Raw genomic sequence first — 13386 nt, 5'->3', positions numbered from 1 at the left:
GTCTGAGCCCCTTTCCGCCTTGGCACCTGTTACCTTCTGCCTTTTCACCCGCATGACAATTAAGGTCGCCTGGAATGGTGATATAGTCGTCAGCAGGCGCGTGACAAGTTTTTTCATCGAGAAGTTGCCAAAAGGCATCTTTCGCGGCATCAGATCGACCTACGCGGTGAGGAAGTGAATAGTGCGATCAGCTGATACAATGGTGCTTTCTACCTACCCTCCTCCCCTACAGAGGGGAGGTGGATAGTGCGATCAGCTGATATAGTAGTGAGCTTCATCAATCGGTCATCAAATCGTTCGATTTCTTTAATGACATCACAGAAACCCTCTGAGACAACACCGTATTGAGTGTGTAGGCTACCAAAATAGTTGACAGCCATTTTTACTACGTCCGCGCTCTAAGTCACAGCTTTGGCACTCAGGAATATCAGATTTCTTGCCCCCAATGTGCCTTTTCCGAGGGGATCTTGCGAGTTCTTCGGTCTTTTAAGTTAGGGTACCAATATTTAGCGTGCAGACACGTATTTGTTTTGCTCGGACTAACTTACTTACATCCTGACGCCATGCATCAAGAAACCTTACTCATTTTTCGATAGGACCGGGGCCCGCCCTACCGCGTCGACATTTTTTCGAGGTGTGTTATTCAATTCGATCACGTTGTTTTTGGACGTTGACGTTGGATGCATTCTCTTGCTCGGCCTGTCCCGGGACCTGTCACCAAGAGAGATCAGGTTAGGATTTAGAATAGTAGGATAAGTCCAACTACACTTTATTTATGTCTTTCCCTGATCTCAGCATTTTATTTTTGTTTTACTGGGGATAGTACAAAGTAAGGTGCCCCAAACCCTAAAAGAATACATCTAACAAAAAAATACCTAAAAGATGCAAAGAAAAAATGCCATTTTCGCTGAATAAAATATTTAATGAACAAGACAAAGGGTTCATTCATTATAACCTTAATCTACAATAAAACTTACAACTAATCCTAACTCTCTTTTTTGGAGATCATTCTATTTTCCACTAATTTATCTAAAAATTCTTTTAACCTCGTATGTTTTGCGTCAAATATGTAAAATTGTCGATTAAGAGCGTCTGCCCGCGACTCCCATATTTTTAGCTCTTGCTTACACAAATCCAATTGTTTCCAAATGGGAAGATTCGTTGGTACATGAGGAGGAACACTGGCCTTTGACCCTTTAGATTTGTCCATTGATTTGCTCATAACTTGCCGACTTTTCGGTCCAGGAGGTGATTTACTTTGAGTGATATTCCCATCCTCGCCATGACCGTTTCTATATTTTTTCTTATAAACACTAAAATTATTCAATTTCTCCAAAGTTTTGATGTCCAACATGGTGCCTAAGGGTGGTTTTTCGTTATTTGGGAAGTTCAGCCTTTTCAGCATGACCACGGCTGCTTGTACATTTTTCCGCTTTCGATTATTCAGAGGTGTATCTTGTTTATAGGGGGCTCGTTGTTTGCGTTGAATTACGGGTGAATCGTTTCGTTTTCTCATGACCTTTCGTCCTGATCGCGTTATGGTCACTGGATCTATTTTTGGGATTTTCGGCGGTTCTGGTGAGAGATGCGCAATTTCGATTTTTGGAGAAAAACTCACTCGCTTTTGTGGAGGTTTAGGTCTTTCTGGGCATGTCAACGGCGAGGCTGTCGGTATCGATGATGGTGGGGTTGCGATCACATTAGTATTTTCAAGAATGACCACTGACACGGTAGGATTCGTTGAGACTGCTCCCTTTTCTTGAGGCGCTACATTTACAGCCACCTTATCCTCTGTTAATTTTGCAATAGGTTTTGATAGCGGCGACTCATTGCCCGATGGACTGCAGGGCGTAATTGTTTCTTTCGCGGGCAAAACAACTTTCACTTCAACAACACTGTTTGCGTCCACTTGACTATCTTTCGGTGTCATTTTGAACCCTCCCACAACCTTATTTTCTGCTAAACTAGGAGAGCTGCCTAAGTGTGCAGGCGGTTTACATGCTTTTGCCTCAATTACATTTTGCTGAGTAATAATTATTTTATCATTTTGTGGTCCTACTTTCATTTCTGGCGTTTGCAATATTTGCGTCACGACTATAGGGTGAGGTTTAGAGGGGACTATATCATTACATCGAATACTTTCAACCTTTTGCACATTCTGTAATATCATTACTTTGGAGATCACTGGAGAGTTTTCAGGCATCGAATCTGTCGACCAAGTTGCTATTAGTTCTGGTGTTTTTCTCTCTATAACAGGTGCCATTTGTTCAGACTTTACTCCGTCATTTGGATTTTTTTCCTGACTGCCTCCCAATGTACAGTAAACTTGACTTAAGTTTCTCGTGATATTGCCTGGTGTTCCGAAGAAGTTAATGGGTTCTGGTGAAACAGGAATACTTTCTGATATAAACTCCACGTCGTCATCTGACATACAGTCTAATTGTTCATCATCGTCAAATTCATCTTCTATCTCGCACCTACAGGAGAAAAAGGAAAATTTTCAAATGTTTTCTCTGAGCTTTTCAATATATGAAGATGCTGTAAACAATCTTTATCAATATCCGATGAAATCTCAAAAATCTAAGCAATATAATTTTCCTTTAACTCTAGAGGTGGTGATAAAAGTTGAAGAGAAAATTCGGGTAGGACCGTTCAAGGCGTTCCATCATTAGCAGCAAAGGATCATTACGTGTTCTACTAAACTTCTCCATTCATAAGCACCTGTTCGCCATTATGTGGACGTGAAAGGATGAATAAGATTCTGTATCTTCCTTAAAATCATCAACTCATTCTTGGCTACAAAGAAAACTCGCTGTCAAATCTGATATTTTAGGTGCATCTCCATGAGCTTGACATCTGTTTTCCACTTCATAAATTATTTGTTTCTTCACTCAAAGGACATTTCAATGTCTTGAATCGCTGTTGTGTGATGTACAATGACCATTTCTTCCCATTATATTTCTCTTGCGAACTATCTATAGATGCGTATTCCGATGATACGTCGCAGACAAGTGTTCAGGAAGAGTTGAAGCTTTTGAGTAACAGTGGGGTCACTTTCCATGTGCTACTCTCATAAAGCAGCACAGAAATAACAGGCTCAACTTGATCTTGGTGTTGAGCGACGGTGACTCTGTCCCTGATCATGGGTCGATCGCCATTCAATTCGATGTCACCGTCGTGGGCAGAAACCACGCTTCCTAGATGCTCTGCCCATTAATGTAGATAGGGAGTGCGATGACTCGTCAGACTGAGAACCTTATTTTTGTTTGTGTTTTTCTTCAGACCAATTCTATTTGCGTCTCTTACCAAATCCGGAGCCATTTGACCAGGGTCCACGATCCGGTGACAGAGCAAACAACTGTCAACAACGTAATCGAGGTGTTTGAAGAGGTCATGGTCCATTGAAATCCTCCACATCCTCCGGAGAGGGCAGTATGAAGAACGTCACCGATGAAAAGAAAAAATAATATCGGCCACAAAATGCAACCCCGGCCGACTCCGCTTTTCCTCTCAAATTTTACCTCAATGCACCGCGCCACATTTTGCGTCAATTTATGTCGTTCTGATAGTAGCTATTGGTTTTATCCAGAATGTCGCGTAGGGTACATCATATACACTCCCTGTTCACGCTGTCAACAGTTTTCTCGAAATCGATGAAAAGCAAGTGAAGCCAAGATTTTAAACTCCACGCAGTGTTCCAAAATAATCCGCTGAGTGTTAATATGGTCAATGCAGGAGGATCCAAAGCTGAAATCAGCCTGGTATCTGTTGATTAAGGTTTCGAAATATTCTTGATTGCATTTCAGGATTATTTTAGTTATTATCTCTACAATGACAGGAAGTACGCAAATACCCCTCCAATATCGTATTCAAGACGGGTTCCTTTTTTTGAAATCTTCTCGATCATCCCCTGAAAAATTGAAAGGATTTACGGATGTATGGAAACAATTTCGCATTGCCCCGGAGCTGCGATTAACAACTCCACGGAAGACCGCCAAGCCCAGCGATCTTCTCCCGCTTGAGTGCAATGATGGCCGAGATGATTCCTCTTTTGGAGGAGAAGTTCGCACAGAACCGTGGTGAAATGTTTCCTCTACCTCCTAAACCGCTCGTCATCAAGAATAAAGAATCTACCGTTATAGTTCCTCACAGGACCATCGGTAAACTTACGATCACCAGCAAGTTCTTTCGTGATGTGGTATACGGCAGTGAAATCCAAGTTTGCGGGAACGAGATTTTTCGCGGTATCGCTCCTCAACCTCATTTGCACTGAGGCATTTGACGGCCCAGTACTCATCAATCTTCTTCGGTGAGCTATTTCGCCGCTTGATGTCACCCCTCCTCTTATTACGCGCATCCAAAAGACAACTCCTAAATCTAATGCTAATCGCGATGCCGTCGATCTGATTACATGACCGGTCGGTTGAAAGCCAACTGACTTTATGACAGGCTCTGTAATTGAACAATGTGCCACCGATGACAAGGTGGTGAAACTGCACAAAACCACAAAGCCCTCACCATTATCATTACGATCCTTAAAACCATATTTCCTCATCATATATTCGAGCATGGTGTTTTCAGAGCCCACCTTGGCGCTTTAGATTTCCCATCATGATTGCAATGTCCCTTTTAGGAAGCCTCTTCTGGACCGCTCCATGTTGCTCATAGAAAGCGTCCACCTCCTCTGCATCGGAAGTCTCTGTTGGTGCCTAGCACTGTACTATTAAGATGTTCCCCATCCTGGAACGGAATCTCAGTATTCGGGCTGCTACCGGTTCCCAGAATAAGAGGATTCGCCTAGCGGATGCAATAAGCATTAACCCGTCACCAGATTTTCGCTCACTTTCGGCAGAGTTGCCAGAATACAGCAATATAGCGCCGCAGGAGGAAAAAGAGTGGTTCCTAGAGTCCTATCATTTTACTTTGCCTAACAAGTCGAAGCAAGCGGGCATCGGGAAGTGTCTGTTGGTGCCTAACACTTCACTATTGAGATGTCCCCCATCCTGGATCAGAATTCCAGTATTCTGGCTGCTACCGGTTTTCAGAATAAGAGAACGCGCTTAGCGGATGTAGCAAGCATTAATCTAACATCAGAATTTCGCTCACTTCCGGCAGCGTTGTCAGAACGCAACAATATAGTGCCGCAGAAGGATAAAAGGTGCTCCCCAACAAGTTGGAGAAAACGACCATCCAAGAGCTTCGATACCATCGTCAAAAAGCGTTCGCACATTCCATAATCCAATCATAAACCGTTGAAGTCATAGCCGAAAGGTCATTCCCAAACGTTATAGCCGTCTCCGAAGCATAATTAATTTCGAGATTTGTAGGTTGCCAGTCCACAAATCTCTATTCCTTTTTAGTCGCCTTTTAAGACAAACAGGGAGCACTTTTAGTGAATTCCACAACCCCCATCTCACAATAGGCACCGACTTCCCGTTTTAAAGGGTAACACCACCGTAAGGGCCTAACATGTCGGGAAAGCGTGACGCTTTAGGAGTGAAAAGTCTTGCGTATTGATTATATAAGCATATTTGAGTGGGCATTGTCCCATTTGCACCTCGCTCGTAATGTTTATGGATTTAGTTTGCCAGACTTTAGTATGATATTGACATTCAAAGTCTTAGAATGCAAGAAATTTGCACAACTTAGACCTATTATAACTCTGGTAGTAATGGTGTGATTTCCACCAAACTTGTTAGTATTGCGCTCTAAAGAATAAGGTGCTGCAAAACTTGATGATTTTAGGATAAACTTAATTAAAAAACAAGTCCCGGAAGCTTGACGCTTCAGGTATAAAACGTTTTGTGTTTCCTTATGTGAGGAGCATAACGCAGTTCTCCATTGGCCGATAGCATTGACTCGAGATATTTAAATCGCTCAATTCTGTCAGCGGCGGTGACCTGCCAAGAACTAAGCGATTTAAATATCTCGGGTCAATGCTATCAGCCAATGGAGAACGGGGTAATGAAGCTGCATCACGCATTAACGCAATCTGAATGAAGTGGCATTCCACAACCGGTGTTCTTTGTGATCGACGTATCCCTAGACTTCTGAATGTTGGCCTACTATAAAAGACAATGAACGGCGTTTTGCGGTAATGGGGACTAAGATGTTCTATTGGACTAGTGGCGTGACACGTTTTGATCACATCTGAAATGAGGATATCCGCGATCGATATAGGGTTGCATAGATCGTGGAAAAAACTGCGAGAGGCGTTTTCGATGGTGTGGTTACGTAATTCCCGCTAACGAGAATTCACTTACCAATATCTGAACATCAAAGTCAATGATACACTGGATGGGGATTTAAAAGTCTCGCGATTACATCCAGATCAGGCATTTGATAAAATAAAATGGTAAAACCACTCTCGACCAGCCGACCCCGCTTGTGAAAGACACAACAGCTGAAGAAAACGAAGAATATGTGAGGAATGACGAGTGCATGACAGCTCGGTGTCACATAGCTAAAAAGTCCATTGATCTCTATTTTTTAGAAAACTATTTAAATAAATCTTTTGATGGAAAGCCTTGTATTGATAATAGTCAACCTCATACGCTTCATATTTTGAGTTTAATATTATTATCAAATGCGAAGAATGTAACAGACACATCCGGTGCAAAATTTAGTTCTCCCAGGATGAACTTAAGGGGGGTGTTTTGGTCAATTTCTAAAAGTTGGTAATATACTATTAGTAAGTTTATTTGAGCAGAAATCGGAATGGGACATATTTTGAGGCCTAGATTTCATCTAAGTGCACTACCCTGTTTTTTTTTCGGATTTTTAGGTTGGGTAGTTTCCGAAAATGAGTCCTGTCTCACTTTAAGGGCGTACATTTTGATTCCTTACTCACGCACTTTGCAATTTAAGCCTTTTACCTTTCATTTGATACCCTACCCGACTATATCCAATGAAAAAAATGTTTGAATCCTCCCCTTTGCATGTATGGGGGAGTCCCCCTTTAAACTCCACCTAAATTTATGCCACTCGCTGTATGTATGCGGTCCTCTTCAGACACGGATTGATTTTGTGACCACAATCAGAGCCCCGCTGAAACAAGCAACAACGGTACCAATCTATACCAAGTGCATGGCTTAGCATTCATACTGGTGGATGCAAAAATTACCTAAATCTCTACTGAACTATGGAGTACGGCACCGGTGTTGATATGCAACACCACGTCGAGGCCCGAAGATCTCTTCTCGCTTGAGTAGAACCACAACCACCATGAAACTCCCACTAGGGGGCCAACCGCAAATAACCGAGCTGTCCTCACATACAACAGGAGTTCACCCGAAGTATGTGAGTCCAGGGGCTTTCCCGGTTCCCATGGTACCAGTATGCCCCTGGGGTCTGATCGCCCTGATTAGGCCTTTGGAGCATTCGCCTACTGAATCACGGCCGGCAAACCAAAGTGATTACAGCGTCTCCCGGTGCCACCACTATCGAGGTTCTCCTCGGCTCCATCATCATGTATGGTGCGGTAATATTCGGGGAAATCGGACATAAAGAAGCGAAATCTTCGACGGAAGGTGGAGACAAACTGGTAATCACGATGAAACCTACACTGGACGCTGTAATCAGTGATAATATGTGCAGGAAACGTAAGACCAACACATCTGTTCTTTCATACTAGAGCCATAGAGGTATCTCTTCACGGATTGAGTTTACCTTTATGCACTCATACTTTTTGTCCTTTGAACTTTCCTCCCCATTAAACTTCACCTGCATCGTCGCAAAGGAAACTTCAGCATCTTTGCAATTATATTCCTCGGGTCTGTGTAGTGAAATTCCACATGCTCTGCATGCTTCGATGAGCCATTGAATATAGAATAATTCGACGAATCATACAGCTTAAACCGGCGCAACAACAGTGCTCCGGGAGGAACTTGAAAATGCTGTAGTTTTTCCCTCCGAATTTCCGCTCAAGACAAACCTTATAGTGGGAATGAGCCGACCATTCGAAGACTTGCCCGATCTGCGTTGCTAGAGATCATGCTAGTCTGATTTTGTTGCATTCCTGCGTTATATGTGCCAGAAATGTTAACTATGATCACCTCCGCCATCGCCATTACTGCCTCATCTGATAAGAGGGAGAAAATGAGGGCGGATTTATCTCATCCAATTTGAATTATTCTATTTTAGTCTTATTTTGGGCAATTATAGCAGAATCCGAGATCAAATCGCGGGGCCACGGAAACCGTAATCCCCCCCGCAATTTCAAAACCATAAGTGGATCATTATCATGTGCCGAGGACCATAAAGAGTAAATCCTTACCTAAGGTGAAAATTATGCGGACACACCTACTATCTCTATATTTTAATAAAGCCTCTATTCCATACTCCCGGGAAAAATCCATTCTCGCCAAAGCTGCACTAGAAATATTGGAGGTGAAAATTGTGATATTTACTCTGGACTTCTTTTTCTTCAGGATTTGTCCCGTTCACAAGCGTGTTCGGCTCGTCGTGATCATCGGAACTGGGTGCAATCTCGAGACTTTTAAATCCCCATCCAGCCTATCGAGCCATCGTTGTTTCGGTCGGCCTTTTGGTCGTTTTCCATTGATTTCGATGTTCAAATTAATCTTGGCAAGTGAATTCTCATTTGCCCGCATTGCGTCATCATACCATCGAAGACGCCTCTCTCGCAACTTTCCCACGACCGGTGCAACCCCATAACGATCGCGGATATCTTCATTTCGGATGTGATCAAAACATGTGACGCCACTAGTCCAACCTAACATCTTCGTCTCCATCACCGCAAGACGTCGTGCATTGTCTTTTATAGTCGACCAACACTCAGAAGCATAGAGAGCGGCAAGATAGACGACATTGCGGTAAATTTTAAATTCAGACGTTCGTTGATACGTCGATCACAAAGAACACCAGTTGTGGAACGCCACTTCTTCAAGGAAAAAAAAATGTGTGTGGGATAGGTTTCGTTGTCTGAAAGTTAAACCTTGAAACAACGAAATGTGGTTTCTTGTTAGGAAATATTTCAATGAATGAGTCCTCAATCGATGCATGATCGTCATCTGAACATTAGTTACGTCCCAACATTTCCACGATCTGGTTACAATGAAAACTGTTACTGACCTTATCTTTTTTATCAGAATTTTTAGTCACACACAGCTGCTAAAAAATGTTTAGCAGAATAGCCAGCGATCAACAGTATGCTGCTTTTCAATGCGAGAGGAGCGCCTAATTTTCATCCGAGGTCCGCCCGTATCCCATTCCAAAAAGGGCTATGGAAGTCTTCCTCTATGGTTAGAAAATCGTCAACCGTGCCACCTTCAGCCAGTTGGAAAGTTACACAAACTCTTGATACCTGGTAAGTTGCCATGCAGGCTCTAATAATGGATAAATGTTCAGACAGTGGACTAAAGTACGACCATTATCTGAAACTTTGAAAAGATTAACAAAGGCGAAATAATTGAGGTTATCTCAACAGGATTTTGTCCTACTCTGACAAGGTAGGGTAGGTATCAGTGGCCGCTCCGAGGAGCCCAATTAGCGCTTTGGTGCGCCGTTTTGATGTCACAAACTCCTAAGACCGTGACTGTTGTTATGGGAACAGGGAAGCAGAGTCCAACCGGCTCGGATCTTCAGAGCCAGCCCGTAGCATTCACAAAGGAAAGCAGCTCTCCGACCCTGCAGCAAGAAATCTCGCTGAGGTCCCCAAAGAATGGTTTACCCAGTGTCCGCAGCCTGACTCGAGCCAGAGCTGGGCAATCACAGAGAAAGTGCATGAGGGTTTCCCTTCCTTCTCCGCAGCTTCGGCAATGCGAGTTGTAGCCTAACGAGCCTAGCGGCATGGTCCCCTATGGGCCAGTGGCCCGTGTAGACCGCCGTAATATTGAATGCATTAGCACGCGTCTGGCACAGGAGCTCTCGTGATCGGGCTATGTTATAAGCGGGCCAAATTCTCCTTGACTTGGCACAGCTTGTAAGCCTTCGCCATCTCAGGCCCGCGGCTGCTAGGTAGTGCGAGGAGACTCGGCCCCCGACAGCCGCCAGCGGAACACCGACTGTATTCGCCGAGGGACTGCCAAGAGCAGAGCCTTGCCTGGCCAATCCGTCAGCCCGCTGATTCCCCTCTATGTTCCTATGCCTGGGAACCCAGAGGAGAGTGATCTTGAGCGTGCCGCCCAGATGGTTGAGCGCGTCTCTGCACTGCCCCACCAGCCGGGAAGACGTCGTCGTTGGGTACAAGGCCTTGATTGCCGCTTGGCTGTCGGTCAGAATGGCTATATTACGCCTGGGGCTCGAATCACGCTCCAGCCATCGACAGACTTCCAATATCGCCAGTACTTCCGCCTGGAATACACTGGCGAAACCTGGGAGACCATACGACTTGGGTACACCGTGTGTATTCGAGAAAACCCCCGCGCCGACTCCATAGGCCATCTACTCTGACAAACTTGATAGTATTTATTCTGCAGGATGTATTCACAGTTTATAGGCTCGGAGGTAAAATAAGTCTCTGGAGAATCTCACAATGATTAAATAGAATTTGATAGATCACGTCCTGCATTGAGCGGCGAAGCTGATTTTAATGGTTTGAAGCGGTGAACAGCATAACATCAGGACCGTAGAGAGAAAGGCCGTCCACTGAGTGAAAATTATGCGGAAAATCTTTCTTTCGTGGAAGCTGCCCGAGCCCAACTTGCATAGATGCCTGGAAGGTCATGTCGATAACCGACTTCCGTCGAGTTGCACTAAATGCACGGACTCCATATGAAATCTTTAAATTATCGTTATTGTCTTCTTTTTAAGGAAATAAGTCTCCAATGAATGCAGTAGAAATAATTGACTACCAAGTGAACTCGCTACTCACCAAACATTGTGCACCAGAAACTTAGTGGGTACTGCACGTGCCGATAAAATGCCTCCCGGGAGGATGTATTTGTTGTCAAAATGCTCGGCGCACAGCCGGAAAGAATCACTGAATATCGTTTCGTCTCCTTCCGGGAACAACTCCAACCATTTTTGACGCATTTCCGTTGACTGAGGGGCCCTATAGAACAAGAATGAGCGTAAGACGCGGGTGAGACCAATGAAACCAAATTGGCGGCAACACCGAAATCATCTATGAAAGACTCACTTGTACAAATTCTCCGTCGCATGGCAATTGAAGCATTCGAACACCATCTTGCACTTCTTACATGGAGACTTTCTTAGCTATTTACTCGCTATAATCGTTAAAACCTTTTCCCGTAAAATATAGTGAAACCTTCAAGAAACGTAAACAACCAGTGACAACCAAGTTCTCATGAAGTGACAGACGTCAAATGCTTATGTAAAAATTTTGTTTTAGTTGTCTAGTCTGGCAATTACGTTCTGATAGTACAGTAAATACTTGAATATGTGTCCTCGGTAGTATAGTGGTCAGTATCCCCGCCTGTCACGCGGGAGACCGGGGTTCGATTCCCCGCCGGGGAGGACTTTTTTGATATTTTTTTTCATATTAAGAGCAATGAAATAAAGAAAAGTCTAATTGACTCCGATTTTATATTGTTATGCAGATAAATAAGATTCTCGTTATTTAAATATGTATAATTTGTTTTCACATGAGCTACATGACCAATCCCAATTGAATCTTTAAGCAATGTGAATAATCTAAAATTACACCAAGCCCATAATCACGGTATTTAGTCAATCTAAATGTTTGCAAATTTCACCAGTAATTACTTTACGGTGATAAAACATTGATAATAGGGTAGCTATTGTATTAATATATCAAAATCACTTCGTTTCTCTATTGATGTTCATCAAGGAAAGGCCCTCTCACCACCGCGCGCACTCCTCTTTGTTCTAGTTATGGACACCGTCACATGTGACATCCTACGTCCAACGCTCTACACATTGCTTTATGCAGATGATGTTTTCTTGGCGTCTAATAGCAAAAATGATCTCGAACAACTTGTCCAAAAATGGAACGATCCCTTCATGCAACACGGTCTCAGATTGAAGCTGAATGAAACTGAATTTTTGACGTTTGATCCCTATGGAAAAGACACTAGTACTGTCAGCGGCAGTAACCTGCTCAGAACTGAGCGAGTTAGATATGTCGGGCATTCAAAACTGGTCCTCCGAAGAGGAAAGACGTTATAGCGAGGATTCTAGTGGCAAGTTGTTGAATTCCTCATTGGTAACCTTGACCCCAATGTCGGACCTGGCCCCGATGGGCTTCCTAATCTCTTCCTCCTTAACTGTAGAAAACACATTTCCCTCCCCCTGTGTAATCTACAACAAAAGTCTAGATGAATGCTACTTTCCCCGTCTCTGAAAAGAGGCCCTTATCATTCCTATCCTCAAGAGCGGAGACCCTTCCCTTGCTGTGAACTACCGCCCCATTTCTCTTCTCTCCTCTTGCTCTAAAATCCTAGAAAGATACGTCAACGACTGGTTGACCGCGCACTTCGGTCACCTCATTATCAACAAGTCGGGAAACCGGAAGCTGGACGCTTCAGGTACGAAAGGTTTTGTGCATTTCTTAGTACGTAGCACGTAACATATGCATATACAATATTATGTGAGAATATCCACTTTCGGATGATATTGACATTTATAGCCTTGAATTTGCAAAGAAGCGACAACTTTGACGTATTATAACTTTGTTAGCAATAGTGCGATTTCCACCAAACTTGGTAACATCATGCTCTATGTTACACCCTATATTGTTGCGAAATTTCGTGGTCCTAGCATGAACTTAAGGGGGGTTTCGCAGCGAATTACTAAAAATTATAGTAATATACTATTATTAACTTTATTTGTGCAGATATCAGTGTGGAAGGTACTTCGGAGCCCAGGCACCATATAGTGGCAGCCTCTTGATTTTCTTCAGATTTTTCGGTTTGGTAGTTTCTGAGAATGGCCCCCGTAAAGGAATGGTCACTTTCAACCCCCCGCACTCCCCACCTTTCCAACAAATGTCAAAACTAAGACCGTTTTCGAAAAGTACTAACTGAGACCTTTAATTTGATACCCCACATGATTATATTTGATGAAAGAAAAAATTACACCCCCCTTTTGCATGTATGGAGACCCCCCTTAAATTCGACGTAAGAGGATGTAACTCACTGTATGCGTGAGCGTTCACAGTTCCCACCTTTCTACCAAATTTGGTGTTAATCGCTGTAACACCTGTAATGCGTGTGACGGACAGACAGACAGACAGACAGACAGACGGACAGACAGACAGACAGACGGTAAACCGATTTTAATAAGGTTTTGTGTTTACACAAAACCTTAAAAAGCAACATGGTTTCGTGAAACATAGATCAACGGCTTCAAATCTTCTGGTCTTTACCAACTTTGTTGCTAAACGCTTGAGTTCACGACAGGAGGTACATGCTGTTTATACTGACTTCTACAAAGCCTTTGGCA

The 13386-nt window shown here is 43.4% G+C and overlaps 1 protein-coding gene and 1 non-coding gene across 2 annotated transcripts; one reads left to right on the top strand and one right to left on the bottom strand.

The window, feature by feature from the left end:
• Window positions 1-912: 912 nt before the first annotated feature.
• LOC119656012 lies at window positions 913-11258 on the bottom strand. The gene is made up of 3 exons (XM_038062261.1): window positions 11102-11258; window positions 10835-11014; window positions 913-2477 (listed from the first exon to the last, which is right to left on the bottom strand). Exons 1-3 carry the CDS (start codon window positions 11146-11148, stop codon window positions 986-988), a joined length of 1719 nt encoding a protein of 572 aa, XP_037918189.1. The 5' UTR covers window positions 11149-11258; the 3' UTR covers window positions 913-985.
• Window positions 11259-11367: 109 nt separating this feature from the next.
• Window positions 11368-11439, top strand: Trnad-guc. The gene has a single exon. It is a non-coding gene; the product is annotated as a tRNA-Asp (tRNA).
• Window positions 11440-13386: the final 1947 nt, after the last annotated feature.

The sequence above is a fragment of the Hermetia illucens genome, chromosome 4 (assembly GCF_905115235.1).
Source record: "Hermetia illucens chromosome 4, iHerIll2.2.curated.20191125, whole genome shotgun sequence".
Classification (NCBI taxonomy): Eukaryota; Metazoa; Arthropoda; class Insecta; order Diptera; family Stratiomyidae; genus Hermetia; species Hermetia illucens.
This window is presented reverse-complemented; position numbering and strand designations above follow the sequence as displayed.